The 16472-nt window shown below is 35.3% G+C and overlaps 1 protein-coding gene across 1 annotated transcript; it reads right to left on the reverse strand.

Moving 5' to 3' along the window:
* Window positions 1–3114: 3114 nt before the first annotated feature.
* Window positions 3115–15637, reverse strand: LOC120137210 (probable pre-mRNA-splicing factor ATP-dependent RNA helicase DEAH4). The gene is given in 17 exon segments (XM_039153016.1): window positions 3115–3619; window positions 3717–3892; window positions 4154–4311; window positions 4934–5003; window positions 5284–5431; window positions 5814–5937; window positions 6564–6656; window positions 6823–7037; window positions 7295–7381; window positions 13709–13800; window positions 13959–14075; window positions 14220–14272; window positions 14679–14896; window positions 14996–15029; window positions 15032–15099; window positions 15211–15303; window positions 15438–15637. Coding segments are annotated over 17 exon segments (2097 nt in total). The 3' UTR covers window positions 3115–3468.
* Between the last annotated feature and the right edge of the window lie 835 nt (window positions 15638–16472).

Raw genomic sequence — 16472 nt, forward strand, 5'->3', positions numbered from 1 at the left:
CACACGCAACATTGGGTTACCGATTGAGTTTGAGTATGTTATTACTATTGCATCGAGTGAGCATTTAACTCATGGGAATTTGATTGAAATTCTTCTTGATTATGAACCGAGGAACATGAAATTCTTGAATGATAGTCTTTTGATTCAGGCTAATGTTGCCACACAACAACCTGATCCAAAAGTTGAGACTAACGTTCAACAATCTGCTCCTGTTGAGAATCAATTTTCTGGTTCAAATTTGTATAATGTCGTGCATGATGGTCAGAGATTTGGTAGGGGTCAGGGGTCGTGGCAGATCTAGTGGTTGTCCCTAGTGTCAGTTTTGTGGCAAATTTGGGCATCTTGTTCAGAAGTGTCTTCGGAAAAAGACAACGAAAAAAGTCAACGATCAAGATGAATGGTCAATATGTCAATGGTCAACAGGTCAGGTTAAAGTGAATGGGTCGAGTCAAAGAGTTCAGGGTCGGGTCAAAGTCAAGGGCCAGGTAAACAAGTTCAGGTTCGGTTTGGTTAGACCGGTCCAAAGCTGTTCAGCCAAATCGATTCATGCTTGAACTGGCAGAAACAGTCCCACACGCGTACGACGAAGTGTGCGTGTGGGTGTCTCTAGTGGCCAGCTTACGATGGAAACTTCCAAAATGACGTTTTGTTGCACGGAGAAATACTTACCAAGGTCGATTTACGAAAAATAACTTCAAAGATAAGGTTTCTAATGAAACTCAAAAGTTCTCCTCTGAAAACATAGACGCCAGCGACGATGGAAAAGTCAAGAGCACCAGGCGAATGGAAACGACACGAGGAACAACGAGCTACCGACGATGCACTTCACAGCCAAAGGGATGACAACCAAAATGCAATTAAACAAAAACACTTATGGAAGTTGTTAGGAGAGAGAGAAAAAGAAAGAAAATGCGACTGGGGGTTGCACGAACAGGAAAGAAAGGAAAAAGAAAAGGAATAGGGGGTTTTAAACAATATATGGGTAAACTACATTATAAGACCTTCTACTTTTAAGAACTTCCAGATTGATTCCAAAATTGGAACGTGACAAATCTCTCTGAAAATTTCAGCCTCAAAATTTTACCTGATAGAAACAGATGAGGAAACTATTCTTCCATAGACTTTTGAGTCTCCCATATGGCCTAAGAAAGATTATGATTACTCCATAAAATTTTAACCATCGATAGACGTCAAATTATCAGAACTCGATCCTCATAAGTAAGAATCTAAATAGAATCTTAACCAAATGATTAATTAAAACGATAATGTACAAAAACACACAACATATATTCATATTTTTTTAAAAAGGGGGCAACCTTAAGTATGAGTATTCGATGGAGTCGAGTCAAGTCAAAAACTTTCAAGTTATTCAAGTTGACGAGTCGTATTTTACAACTCAAACTTAACTTGAAAATTTATCAAGTCGACTGGAATTTAAAAAATTCGAGTATAGTTATTAGAGTTTCTATATATTTTATATTTTTCACATTATAACATTCTTTAATATATAAAATACAATCTAAATTTATAAAATATATTCATTATTGTATTTTAAAGAAAATATTTTAAGAATAAAATATTAATGAGAGTATAAAAGAGTCAATGAATTGATAGAATAAAGAAATTATAAACAATTACAGTCAAAAGATCAAATTAAATAAAATGCAAAATTAAGAGACTAAATAAAAAAAAGAGTGTTTTTAGTGAAAATTAAGAATTGAAGTTACATATGTATTATATTGTAATATATGAGCATGTAGCTCAAATTTAGTAAAAAAACATACTTAAAATAAAAATATAAATTGAAGAAATAAAGAAATTATACTAAACTAAAAATTAAAAAACTTGTTATAAAAAAATGAATTGAAAGTATATATATATTCTATAACGATCATGGTTTTCAGAACCGGACCGGTTAGCGAATCGGCCATGCTACCGATTCACTGGTTCAACCGGTCGAACCGGTCTGATCGGTCGAAAGAACCGGACGACGTCATAATTATTTAAAAAATTAAATAAAAATACCAAAAATATTTAATAAAAAATAATTTTTTATATCACAAGTCATATTCAAAGCAAGTCATAACATATATAAGTTAAAAACCATAAAATCAAGTGAAACAAAATGATTCAAATTAACTACAACATAATATTTAAGGTAAAACATATTAAATAATAAATATAATTATATAGCTATATTTAAAAAATAAATTTGGGGCTAAAAAAATCATAACAAAATGATATTATTTGGTTTAATTTTTTAAAAAAAAAACAATATCACATGGCTAAGAAACATAGAAGAACATCCCAAAAGTCTAAAGAGTAAAAATATGATAACAAAACAATCTTACATGGCTAAGAAACATAGAAAAGCATCTCAACTAACTTCTATAAAAAATAGAGGTAATTTGACATTCAAAATCATGGAGCCTTTTGGTGAGCATTGAGTGAACTATTCTTTCACTTCAATCAAGCTCGAATTTTAGGTTTCAATCGAGCTTCTAAATTTTTTTTGAGTTCAAGCCTTTTCGAGTTCAAGTTTCAATATTATATTTCGAGTTCGAGTTGAACTTGATAATTTTTAGCTCATGAGTTTGAGTCGAGTTGAGCTCAACAATACTCGAGTTCGACTTAGCTCATTTAACAAACAATATCGTTTGGTTTAATTTTTAAAAAAAAAAAACAAAATTGACGATTTTTCTCAATTTTTTCCGATTTTCAGCCGGTCTGATTCGAACGGTTCAACGGTTCCGACCGGTTCACTAGTAGCGATTCAACCGGTGTAGATTAAACCGTATTAGACAACGATTCCTGATTGAACTAGCTAGTCCAGTCCGATTTTCAAAACAATGATAATGATTTAAGAGCAAGTTATTCAAATTTGATTAAAATGAACTTAAAATGAAAAAAAAATTGAATTAATAATGAAATCAAAGCCTAAATAGTAAAACTGTCTAAATACTTGGTTAAATTTTTGGTAATTTCAAAATTTCAACTTGACTCAAACTTAATTAATTATTCAAGTTGACTCAATAACTTGGAACTGAAAAAAAAAATCAATTTTTCGAGTCAAGTTTTAGGTAAACCCTAGCAATAGCAAAGTACAACTATATATGAAAGGAGAATGATTAACTTGACCTATAAGTTCATGGCAAATGAGCCTTTATCCCACCTTCAGTTTCATCTGTGTAGGCAAAAAATACATTCAAATTACAAGGTTGATCTAGAATCATATCAAAACTCGTGTTTTTGTGTCGAGGAATAAAGAGTGTTGCTTGCCTCCGGCCGTCACATACTGTAGCCAAGCTCGCTCACCAAAGTCCTGTATAAGCATCAAGTTCACATGCCATTCGTGAATTGCGAAAAAATAGATAGCTGGAACTGGGAAATCACGAGCATACATGATTCTCATCCCCATCAGCAATTCCAAATGTTGGAAGGTTCTGCACTGGTCCGTTCTACCCAAATTCATTTCTTTCCCTTACGAGCAAGAAAACGTTCCCTTGCTGCCTGGATTTTACTTTCCCGCTCTTCCGGAGCTACAACGTCAGCTTCCTTCTTTGGCAACTCCGACGCATTTCCCTCGGTTACCTCTTCTACATGACCCAATCCTCCACCACTTCATGAAGAAAATAAGGGAGTTAAGCTCAAATGTGCTAAATCTTAAGTCAGAGAACAAGAAAATTATCTGATGTCTCAAAATCTGATTGATTTACCTTAATTTTCTGACATCAAGTTTGTCAAGTTTCTCTAAAATCGGCATCACCCATTGACGCTCCACGGTACACACATTCCTCATATATGGCCGTGAGGTAGCAATAAGTTCATGGTAGACAACATAATTTGGATATAATCCGTCGTCATCTGGCTTTAACACAGAGGAAGGATGCACCTAACATCAACAATACGTGCATCAATGACATTTTGAACAACAATATACTTTAACGATCAAGAATCAGCAATGGTTTCAAACTTTCAATCTCAGTGCTCTTGCTTATATATATAAGCAACCCCGATAAATGTTAAAAATTTCTTTGGCATCTATATATGTCTTCAAACCCAATTTTAAACCAAGGAAATGTAGCCATCAAATTAAATGATGCTCTCATATACAATAAAACTACCACAAGATTAAACTATTAAAAATTGATACCTGCACTAGTTGCGGCTTAAAACCCAGTGTTCGAAAGCCATTATGGTGCGTCATCCTCTCAGCAAGCTGATTTGCATAGCCAATGGACAATGCCTTCCTCAAATTCCTATAACTATGGTCTCTTTTCCGGCTTTTATTTGATCGCACTTCTGATGACCCTGTTTTCAGATGAATAAGGCGTTACTGCAAATACAGAAAATTCAAGGTAGAAGGAAAATGGCAATGACAGGAAGACTGGGTTAACAGCTGCAGGATTTCTAAAGAAAGACATATTTCTATGTATTTCCCTGTTTCGAAACCTAAAGAGCATTCTAGTTAACGCTGCAAGTGCCACGGGAAACGTAAGTGATGTGCAAGGATTTTTCAGTAATGTTTATCTACTCTGGATTAAGGGCTTATCTTTCGCTTTGAGTCTTCATTTTTCTTTGAATACCCATATCTTCCATCCAAGTCCAATGCCACATAAAACATCGGTATAGAGATATAACCCCTCAAAGACCCTCCAAATATATGGAAAATTTTGAAAAAAATTTGAACATACCCTCACTGGACACATAACAGAATCAACGCTACACAAGTTCATAGAAAGCTATTATGCTCCCAAACTTCTATTTCAAGCATGAATCTTTTTTCTAGGAACCAGGCCTAAGAAATAGAATGGCAAACACAACAAAAACGTGTACTTCTGATAGAATATGTGAGATAGATATGAAAGTAAAGCCGTCAAATTAACAAACGCAAAATCTCCCGAAGTCACTGCTAAGTCAAATCAATGCTGACCCTTTGCTATTTTCTGCATTATCTGACACAACTGCTTTCGAACTTCTTTGACAAACATCATTCCTCGCACCTAAAAAACAAGACATCTCAAATGTGTTATTCATGATAATCTTTAGAAAGAGAATAGTATGAAAGGCATTCCATCGATAATGTATCGAGGTCCAGGGCACTACTGCTCATCATAGAAAGATCCATCTAAAAATCAAATGACATTGTATGCACAAACATCAAGTACTTGAGGAACATTTTTATCACTGTTACAAGAAAAGCATTAAACGATCAAAATAACATGCCTAATATCTTACAGTTTCCAAATGCATGTTTTCTAAATTGGAGGATAAGAAGCATACCTGTAAGTCATAATCCTTGCACCAACCAATATCGTAATCATTTGCATCCCAGCATTCAAAGATCTGTAACAGTTGGATGTGATCACCAAAACCACAACCATCAGGAAGTTCCAAGGGAGGGCGCTTCCTTTTATTCTTGTTATTCTTGCTGCAGTCAGAGAAAATTTATTTTATTAGAATCGGCCATTAAGCATTCAGAAATGAGAACATCTCTGCAAATATGGAAAAACAGACTTGATGCAATTTGGCTATCATTAAGCCCCAACTACCCCATCTCCAAAAAATCAGAGCTCTCATAATAAAGTGAAATAATTTCATTTTCCTTCTGTTAATCAAATCCATCTTGGAGAAAACTTGAAGAACCAAGGATATTTTATGCATATAAGGTATTGCATCAGCAGGCAGTAGCTGCAAATTCTAATTTGCACAGTTTACGGTCCAACTAGTTGCTTGTAAATTAAAGATAACAGGAAAAGTTATATTCAGCATTTTTATAATAGACAGTCTCATAACAACTTGTATAACATAACCTTCGACCAGGAAGCAAATTAGTTTCAACTGATAACATGGCTGCAACAGTCAGAGCCTGGGATAAGCAACCAAATTCATTTGCCTCAATTAAAGTTCTCGAAAGTGAAGGTTCCAATGGGAGCTCTGCAGACAAATACAAAGTTGTGCAGTGAGCACATCTGCAAAATAAAGCAGTTTCCAAGAGAGAAAAAAAAAGGACTAATAAAATTACTTTATGAATATGAGTAGCAGCCATGATAAAACACCACAAAGAATAGCAACTTATCAAAACAAATAGTAATTACAGGCAAGTAAAATCATTAGCATTGTTATAGAGTAGACAGTAGTTCATGCTTGCCAATTTTAGACATGAGTTAACAAGGAATCAATGAAGGTGGCCATTATGAGTTTGGTTTCATGGAAAGGGTTTGTAATTGATCACCAAGAAGTTGACTGCATCCAAATTCATATCTTCCAAGGTCATTCAAGGTAAATATAATTCCTTAGCATTGTAATATATAGTAACTCCTACTTTCTGGTTCTAGACATGAGTTAACTAGGAATTAATGAAGGTGGCCATTCTGGGTTTAGTTTCATGAAAAGAGTCGGTAATTGATCAGCAGGAAGTTGACTTACCCAAATTCATATCTTCCAAGGTTCCAGTTTCAGGAGTTGCAAATACATAATTTATCATAAACACGACCGAGGGGGGGGGGGAAGTTAAAAGCAACAGCTACCAAATTATGTTGGAAAGCAAGTTGAATCCTTACCAGCCATCATTCGCCCAATACTTGTTATCGATCCATTTTCATCAATGGCATCAATCAGATACAGTTGCTTTAAGGCGTCTTCTAATGACTCAGCTGCAGTTAAACCAAAGATTCATTATCTCAATTCTGTAAGGAGACATTGCCAGAAACAATACAATACAGATAGTAGCAGAAGGACATTATAAACAGTGATAACTCAAATGTTGGTTGTTTCATTATGCCCTAACGAAAAATGAACACAATAAGAATCCATTCTTACTAGAAGGGGGATCAAGAAAATCAAACTTCAGAATATCGATATCAGGGAGATCCAATGACTTTAGATAAAGAACACAGCCAGCGAGAGAAGATCGCTGTATTTCAGGAACAGTTGCATCAAGGAATTCATCATTGTAAACACCGCATGGGTATAAACGGTAGCACTTCCCAGGACGTGTTCTCCCAGCTCGTCCAGCACGTTGATTAGCTTGTACCCTCAAAGAATACAAAAAAAAATATTCAAAAAGAAAAAAAGGGAAAATATTTTTTGCAAGAATAGTAACTGATCACTCAAGTGACAAGAGAAAGATAAGAACATATATTTGCTCAGAGAAAATAGGGGTAAAATAATGCAAAGAAAAATAAATTTGCAAACAAATAAAGATCAAAATGGATCACAACTGTAAGTTGCGCTACTACGAACACATGAATATTCTGCAAAAGCTGAAAGAAGCATTAAGTCATCCACTTACTTGCTAATTTGAACAACATCAAGGGAATACATTCCAGTTGCTGGGTTGTATTGCCGTTGCTTCACATAACCAGAATCAATAACATACCTAGAAATATACAGATAACTAATTTAGAGAGAATCAATCTACATATCATTTTTATTGATCTTATTAACTGAGATCAGTGCAAAAGCAGGTGGCAGAATTAGGTATACATTACAATGAATCACAATAATATAGTTACCATTGGACCATATACAAATCTTAACACTTAGTAGAACCCTTATGACCAAATCTTAGTGACTTCCTCTAGGTAGAAAATTGTAAAATTAAGAAACAAAAGGAAAAGGATAGTAAACCAAACTATAACATTGTGATTTCATTAAAATAATTATGAAACAATTTACCACTGATATATTTGATAATTTCTATAATTAAATATATATAATACAAAAGTCTTACACTAGATATTCAGAATAACCTTGTCTCTGCTATGTGTCTATTTTACCAGAATTTTTGTACATGGAGACCAAGGACTTCACCACTACTTAGGTTTATATTTTACCATTTATGTTAAACCTACATAGTCATGACACGGTAATTGCTTTGTTAACAGCAGAAATATTTGCATGATTGTGGCAAATTAAGGAAATGCTGATTCATACAGACCAAAATTGAGGATATTTTGCATGCATTAGTAACATTCCTGCAATTCATTATTGTTACAGATTATTAGGCAGATTTCTAGACTAATTTATATTCCATTAAATGTATATATTTTGTTACCTAGTTTACCTATATTAGTTGTGTGTATATATAGCCTTTCTACTGATGAATAATATATAGAAATATATTCTCTTCTATTTCTACATGGTATCAAATGTGTTAAAATTTTTGAGTGTTTGAATTTTTTTTTCTCTGGGGGCTGTCTGGGCATCGAAAGAAAGGATTGCTTTTTGTCGTTTTTCACCGGCGATTTTTGGAGGCCACTCTCTCGACACCGCCAGCATCAAGAGGTCCACCGTGCGCCGGTCGGTCAATCTGGAAAGACTGATCACCAAACTCCCAACTCTTGAAGTTCACGCGCCAGCACGTGAGGGCACATGGCCGACCATTTCCAACGTCGATTTCTTCCACCGCTGTCTCTGGGTGATTCCGACCACACCCTGCAGGTAGGGGTGTAAACGAGCCGAGTCGAGCTCGAGTATTATTGAGCTCGACTCAACTCGAAAATTCTGAAATGGAGCTCGACTCAACTCGAAAACTTGCGAGCTTAAAATTTTCAAGCTCGACTCGAACTCGAAATCCTAAACTGAAGCTCGTGAGCAGCTCGAAATGAAAAAAAATTCTTAAACTTAGCTCGATTGAAGCCTCAAACTCGAACATGAACCTTAAATACATGAAATCTTACTTATTTTTAAAAAAAAAATCAATACATAAATATTAATATTATTAATAATTTATTTTTTTTTAAAAATAAAATCTTAATATATTATATTTTTGAGTTGCTCACGAGTTTTTAGAGTCGAATATCGAGTAGCTCATTTCAACTCGTTAAGAACTCGAGTCGAGTCCATTCGATCCGAGTATTTATCGAGCCTTGATCGAGTCGATCTCGAGTAGCTAGCGATCTGTCTCGTTTCATTTACAGTCCTACCTGCCGGAAGCTGCCGCTCCTTGGTTTTGGTTCATTTTTGGGTTCGTGTCTCCTTTTTGGTTATTTGATTATCGATTTAATTCCTTTTGTGGGTTGTGTTTCCTTGCCTGTATGGCTGATAAAAAGGATATAAAAACTTTTTCAACGGTCGTTACAATATATGCGGATGAGTATGCCAAGTTCCTTCACCTTCAAGAAACTATAAACAACCATCTGGTCTCATTTCTACCCTTGTTGAGTCAGGTAAATCCAATACATGTCTTGTTTCCACCTCATCTAAATGGGTAACTGATTCTGGTGCTACAAATCACATGACAAGTAACCCCAGTCTTCTTTCTTATTTTAAATCACAACCATCTATCACTCATGTTACTTTAGGAGATGGTTCCACATCCAATGTTATTAGCTCCGGCACTGCAAGCACTACTCCATCTCTTCCTTTGTCATCAATTTTGAGCTTACGACAATTATCTTTTTTTCTGATGTCAATTAGTAAACTTACTCGTCTCCTTAATTGCTCTGTCTCATTTTTCCAGGTTATTGTTTGTTTCAAGATCTCATGATGAAGTAGATTATTGGTAAAGGACATGAGTCTGATGGTCTCTATATTCTTGATATCCAAGAACCAGAAACTGTTGTTTGCACCGAAACTCTCAGTCATTTTGAATAATATTGTCACTTAGGTCATCCCTTATTCCCTTCTTTAAAGAAACTTTGTCCTCAATTTTCCAACTTAACGTCTTTGGATTGCAAGTCTTGTCATTTTGCTAAGCATCGTCTTAGTTCAAACCCTAAGGTCAATAAATGTGCCTCTGACACGTTTGAGTTAGTCCATTCTGATGTTTGGGGTCCTAGTTCAGTTATATCTAAACCTGGTTTTCGGTATTTTGTTAACTTTGTTGATGATTATTCTAGAATGACACGGCTTTATTTGATGAAATCTCGTTCTGAATTGTTCACTCATTTTTCTTCTTTTTGTGCTGAAATTCGAACTTGGTTTGGTACACTTGTATAAACATTAAGAAGTGGTAAAAAATAGTATCTTTCAAGACCTTCCCAAAAATTCATGCTTGAGCAAGGCATGCTCCATCAAACATCATGAGTTGAAACTGCTTGCTTTCTAATCAATCGTATGCCTTTTTCTATTTTGTTGGGTAAAACACCTTTCCATACCTTGTTTCCAAATAAAAATTTGTTTTCGATCTCACCAAAGATTTTTGGGTGTACTTGTTTTGTTCGGGGTGTTCGACCTTAAGTTACCAAGCTTGATCCCAAGTCTTTCAAACGTGTATTTTGGGATATTCTTGTACACAAAAAGGGTATCGTTGTTATTGTCGCAGTCTGAGCAGATATCTTGTCTGCCGATGTTATTTTTTTAGAACACCTTTATTTTTTTCTTTAAGTTTTGTGCATCAAAAGGAAGATGATTTCTTAATGTATCATGTCTCGTCAAATTTGGATTCGTCATCTTCCACATTGGTTCAGCGTTCATTTGTTAATATTCCCATTAAAAACACATACGTCACCCACAACTAGTCAGCTCCAACCCAGTTACAGAAGTTCTAGAATCATGTACTGATGAGCTAATATCTTCGTCATTGATCCGTTCGCCACGAATGACCTTGACCTACCTATTGCTCTTCCAAAAGGTAAACATACATGTACATAACCAATTTCTTATGTTGTTTCCTATAACCATTTGTCTTCCTCTTCTGTTGCCTTTCTTACATCCCTAAATACTATTTATATCCCTAAAACTGTTCGAGAGGGTATTAGTTCATCCTGGATGGCGTACAGCTATGGTTGAGGAGATGACTGCTCTAGATGATAACGGTACGTGAACTTTGATAACTTTGCCCACTAGTAAACAAGCTATTGGGTACAAATGGGTATTTACTATTAAATTCAATGTTGACGGCTCTATTAATCGATTGAAAGCTCGACTTATTGCCAAAGGATTTGCTCAAACCTATGGAGTGGATTATTATGAGACATTTTCTCCTATTGCTAAACTGTCTTCTGTTAGGTTATTCATTTTTCTTGCAACAATTTTTTATTGGCCTTTGCATTAGTTGGATATAGAGAATTTCTTTCTTCATGATGATCTTCAGGAGGTGTATATGGAGCAACTACCTAGTTTTGTTGCTCAGGGGGAGTATGGGAAAGCATGTCGTCTGAAAAAATCTCTATATAGCTTGAAACAAAGTCCTCGTGCTTTGTTTGGGAAATTTAGTAAGGTTATTGAGAAGTTCGGGATGCAGAAAAGCGAGTCAGACCATTCTGTATTCTTTAGAAAGTCTGATTGAGTTATTATCTTATTAGTGGTTTATGTGGACGATATTGTTATCATTGGAAATGATTCTAGCGGAATTTCATCTATAAAGTCCTTTCTCCACTCAGTTCCACACTAAAGATTTGGGGGTGTTAAAAAGTATTTATTGGTAGTTAGGTGAAGAGTAAAAGAGGAGTCTTTCTATCCCAAAGAAAATATGTGCTTGATTTATTATCGGAGTCGGGAAAATTAGGAGCTAAACCTTGAAGCACTTTAATGGTCTCAAATCTACAAGTAACCAAAGACAAAGAATTATTTGATGATCCTAAAAAGTACAAGCGAATTATTGAAAAATTGAACTATTATACGATAATGCGTCCTGATATTGTGTATCCGGAAAGTGTTCTGAGCCAGTATATGTCATCGCCATATGTTAATCATTTGGAAAGCAGTAGAACAAGTTCTGCGTTATCTGAAGATTGCTCCTGAACGTGGAATTCTATATAGCAATCATGGTAACACTAGGATTGAATGTTTTTCAAGCTCGGATTGGACAGGATGCAAGGAAGATAAAAGATCTACCTCAGGATATTGTCTATTTGTTGAAGGAAACTTGGTTTCATGGAAGAGTAAGAAACATAATGTGGTCTCACGATCTAGTGTTGAAGCCGAATATAGAACAATGGTCAAGTCCTTAAAGTGAAATCATATGGGTATATCAGCTCCTCAATGAAGTAGGAATCAAAGTTTCAGTACCAGCAAAGCTATGGTGTGATAATCAAGTTGCGCTTCATATTGCTTCCAACTCTGTCTTTCATGAACGAACAAAACATATTGAGATTGATTGTCATTTCATTCGCGAGAAGATACAACAAGGTTTGGTCACTATTGGATATATGAAAACCGAAGAACTACTTGGAGATATCTTCACAAAGGCTCTCAATGGAATTCGGATCAATTATCTATGTAACAAGTTGGGCATGATTAATATCTATGATCCAACTTGAGGAGGAGTGTTACAGATTATTTATATTCCATTAAGTGTAATATATTATGTTACCTAATTTAACTATATTAGTTGTGCATATATAACCCTTTCTACTGATGAATAATATATAGAAATATATTCTCTACTGTTTCTACAATTATCTACCCTATATTCCATTCAGGAAGATTAAAAAATAAAAGAAAAGCAAGGCTTACAAAAACCTGAATCTAAGATTCTTTCGCTTAATGTAAAGCTCTCCATCTCCATAGAAGAATCGGTCAAAGCATTGCAACAGGTAAAAAGTCACTGATATTTGCAATGATTCTAACGAAATTCCATCCAGTGTTAAAAAGGGCGCAAGGTACACTAAGGCGATAGATGTTTTATAACCAAGGTGCAGGGCACAAGACGCGCACCTTATTGAAGTGAGGCGCACTTTCTAAAAATAAAATATATACAAGTTTTTTCTAGTTGTATAATGAAACAGAAAGAACAGTTTTTGCAACAAAAATACCAAAGAGTAATTATTATCAACATTTTATGTATTAAATATCACTTTTGTTTCATCAACCATTGAACCTTGAGAACCCAAACAAAAACCCCCTTCCTTACTCGGCCCACAATTCCACGTAAGAAACTGAAACAATTAATAAAAATCTAATAATGAGTTAGCATCAGCTTCTTACTCGTCTCCTTATTGTCCCTCCACCTCGCACCTCTCAACAAACGTATCTTTCTCCTTGTCATCTACACCCTAAATCCCTCCTCTATCCACTCTAATCCTCTATTTTCGTATTTCTAAATTGTGTTTCCAAACTTTTCTTTCTTTCTCATGGATTCAAATTTCACCATGTGCTAAACGTGCTGCTCAAGAACCCATCACTATGCAACAAAACTCACTGAAACTTCAAGACAAACAGTAAAGCACCCCTTATGTGTATTTCACGTCAAATTTTCATACGTCTCCCATGAAACTCTCTTTTTTAATCACCCCACTATGTTTTACTCTTTTCTTCACTAACATTTCATTTTTACTTCTTTTTTATTGTTGATATATAAGTTAGTATGTAAAACATAATAAAAAAAAGACAACAAACAAAACAAAAATTGAAAAGGCGATGCCTTTTTGCGCCTCGGTGCCTTACGTACACCTTGCTGCGCTTCATTGAAATCACCTTGCCTAGACCTAGTAAGGCGCTTCACCCTCGCCTTGCCTTAGCGCGCCTCAGTTGAGCCTTTTTAAACACTGATTCCATCCCCATATAGCCAACTTAACAGTGCATGTTCTAATAAGAAGAGAAGAGATAGACATTGAAAACAATGGATGCTAAAACCTCTCCACCTAGGTTAAGAAATTTTGAACCTTAGCAAGCCTATCAAAATTTAAAAGAATAATTAAAGTAGAAACAAGTTATTTTGGCTAGGAGGATGGTCAAATTGTGGAAATTAAATTAACAGAACAAAGACAAGCACTGACAAGCAACATTTTACAAGTATCAAATTCGCAAATTCGCTTACACAACACCGTCAACTGTCAAAGAAGTTTCAGCTATGTTTGTGGCAACAATAAAACGCCTACAGTTTGGAGGGGGTGGACTGAATACACGCACCTGTTGGGTCATAGCAAAGAAAAATATGTCAACCAAAAAATTGTGGAAATTTAATGCCATTAAATTTCAGCATCTGAAGAAAATATAGCTCAAGTTAATTTCATTTCCTATGGAGCAACAGAGGTAGAGAAAAAAGAAAATCTGAGACAAATGTATACCTGCATTTCAGGTGGCAATGAACCATGAAGAGGAAGGATTAATGCATCCATGCAGGAGCCTTCCTCTAGACTTTGAACTTTATCCTCCAGCTTTGATACCAGCTTCTCTATATCATCCTATAAATAGCCACTCAGCTTTAAAAGAATCAGTTAAAATCATCAATGAATCAATGTATAACCAAGAAAAGACACAAGTTAATTCCACATCAAATGCCACCCCCAAAGGCCAGAGGTAAGAAATAAGAGAGACAGAAAGCTTGCCTGTCCAGTCATGAATATTAGGATGTCACCCTCTGGTTCCCGAACATGTATATCTACCAAAATAATTACATAGTATGATAGTAAGATCTCATAACATCAAAATATGATTGCCAGGAAATTTCAGAAACCCAAAATTTCCAGTACAAATCAAGGTTAGCGTACAGCTGATATGCATTGTGCCTCAACACCTCAGCACATGCAATCATACAACTAAGGTGCACAAATAATACTATTTAATCAATAAATTCTTAGTGGACGTCAGAAAGGATAACAGTCATATTACAAGAAATAAAAAAAAAACTTGGTTATTATTTATACATTACTATGTAACTAGAGCAGACCATGATGCAGAAAGCAAATGCATTGCAGGCTAGCTAAACAACAAGAAATGGCCAGCATATATGCATAATAAAAGTTTGCAACAACTGAATATGTAACAAAGATAAACTCACAACATACCCAGAGCTGTTTTTAGGGAGGACTCCAGATAGCTTTTAGGACGCTCCTTGCTGTAGAATATTTCCACAGGAAATAATTTTCCAGGGACAGTCAACAAGGGACAATCTGAAAAGAACTTTGAGACTTTTTCACCATCTAGTGTTGCTGATGTTATCAGCACTTTAAACTTGGAGGTGCGTCTTTTAACTAAGCGTTTCATCAACCCCAGCAGAATATCCCTAAGAAATTAAAGATTTTGTAACTACAGTATAAACCCAACAAAGAAAATACAATCAAATGACTGATAAAAGAAACAGGATATAAGGTGAGAACCTTACGTGTTCAGACTCCTTTCATGAGCCTCGTCCAAATAATAACAGAATACTGATTCAGTTCTGGATTTGATAGGCTTTCTCTAAGAAGCACTCCATCAGTAAGGTATCTATGCATTTTTACATAACACCATAGATAAATAACCAGTAAACTTGGAAATTACAACATCAACAAAAAAACTGCAACCGAAAATTATACTGTTTAAGCTCAAATGTATTACTTGATTTGTGTTCTTTCGGAAGTTCTGTCTTCAAACCGAATAGCATAGCCTACTTCTTCCCCAAGCCTAACATCAAGCTCCTGCGCAACTCGTCTACGCGCATAAACAGTTAGAATGAAAGGATTTATTCCATTTCCTTTATCGACAAAAAGTCTAACTGTAAGCAAAAAATTACATGTTCTGAATTCCTAAAGCATTATAGTTCCTAGTTTGCTTTGGAACAATACCTGGAAACGGAGACGGCAGCCACACGACGGGGCTGAGTGACGGCGACGATACCGGAATCGGTGTACCCTTTGCGGTAGAGCATCTGAGAGAGCTGAGTGCTCTTTCCCGAACCGGTCTCTCCTATCACCACCACCACTTGATTCTGCTCCACTGTTTCTAAAATCTTCTTCTCGAACTGCACGATTGGAAGATTCGCCATTGATTATATTCACCAAAAAAATTTCTTCAACTTCCTTCTAAATTGATCGAAAATTTTAGGGTTTGAATTTTTTTTTCTTCTTTGGCGCCTTTCCTACAAGGGAAAGTCCCAAAAAGGATTTAATATTTTCTTTAACACGATTTATGATTAATACTTTATCTTTGATTTTGTAAGGTGGTACGCATGAAAATTTACCCTTTTTTTTTAGAAAATAGCTAGTTTTATTAAAAAATAGAAAACATCTAAAATTACAATAAAGATTTACATGTATAATTATAAACTTAAAATATAATTATGATATTTACCTATTATCATTGGGACAAAAATTAATCACATATATCACATAAGGACCAAAGAAGGAAAATGTTAAAAAAACCTAACAAAAAAACTCAAATAAAATAAAGATACGAACAAATCTGATTGCACCGATAAACGAACCTCAAAAGGAGATGAATGTACTAAAAGACCACCGACAAATCGCAAATCAGAATCAAGGGACATGAGAAAATTATCCACGAATGCAAAACGTGTATATAAATTAATCTGAGAGTCCAAAGCATGGAAAATCATCATTATAACAAATAAGCGTTGTCGACAGTCGCATTCGTCCGAGTGTCGTTCTCGTTTTATTATTATAATATATATATATATATACTAATAAGTTACAAGACTCGAAGGCCCAATTACAACAGAAATCGGAGCCCAAATTACAACAAGAACCAGCCCAGGCTCAAACAAGCAGATCCAGGCCCAGACCAGATCCGACCCGAAGCCCAACAGACCTGATTCAGATGACCTAGTAGGCCTAATACCTATTTAGGGTTTCTGTTAGGGT

This window comes from Hibiscus syriacus, unplaced genomic scaffold (genome assembly GCF_006381635.1).
Source record: "Hibiscus syriacus cultivar Baekdansim isolate YM2019G1 unplaced genomic scaffold, ASM638163v2 tig00110653_pilon, whole genome shotgun sequence".
NCBI lineage: Eukaryota > Viridiplantae > Streptophyta > Magnoliopsida > Malvales > Malvaceae > Hibiscus > Hibiscus syriacus.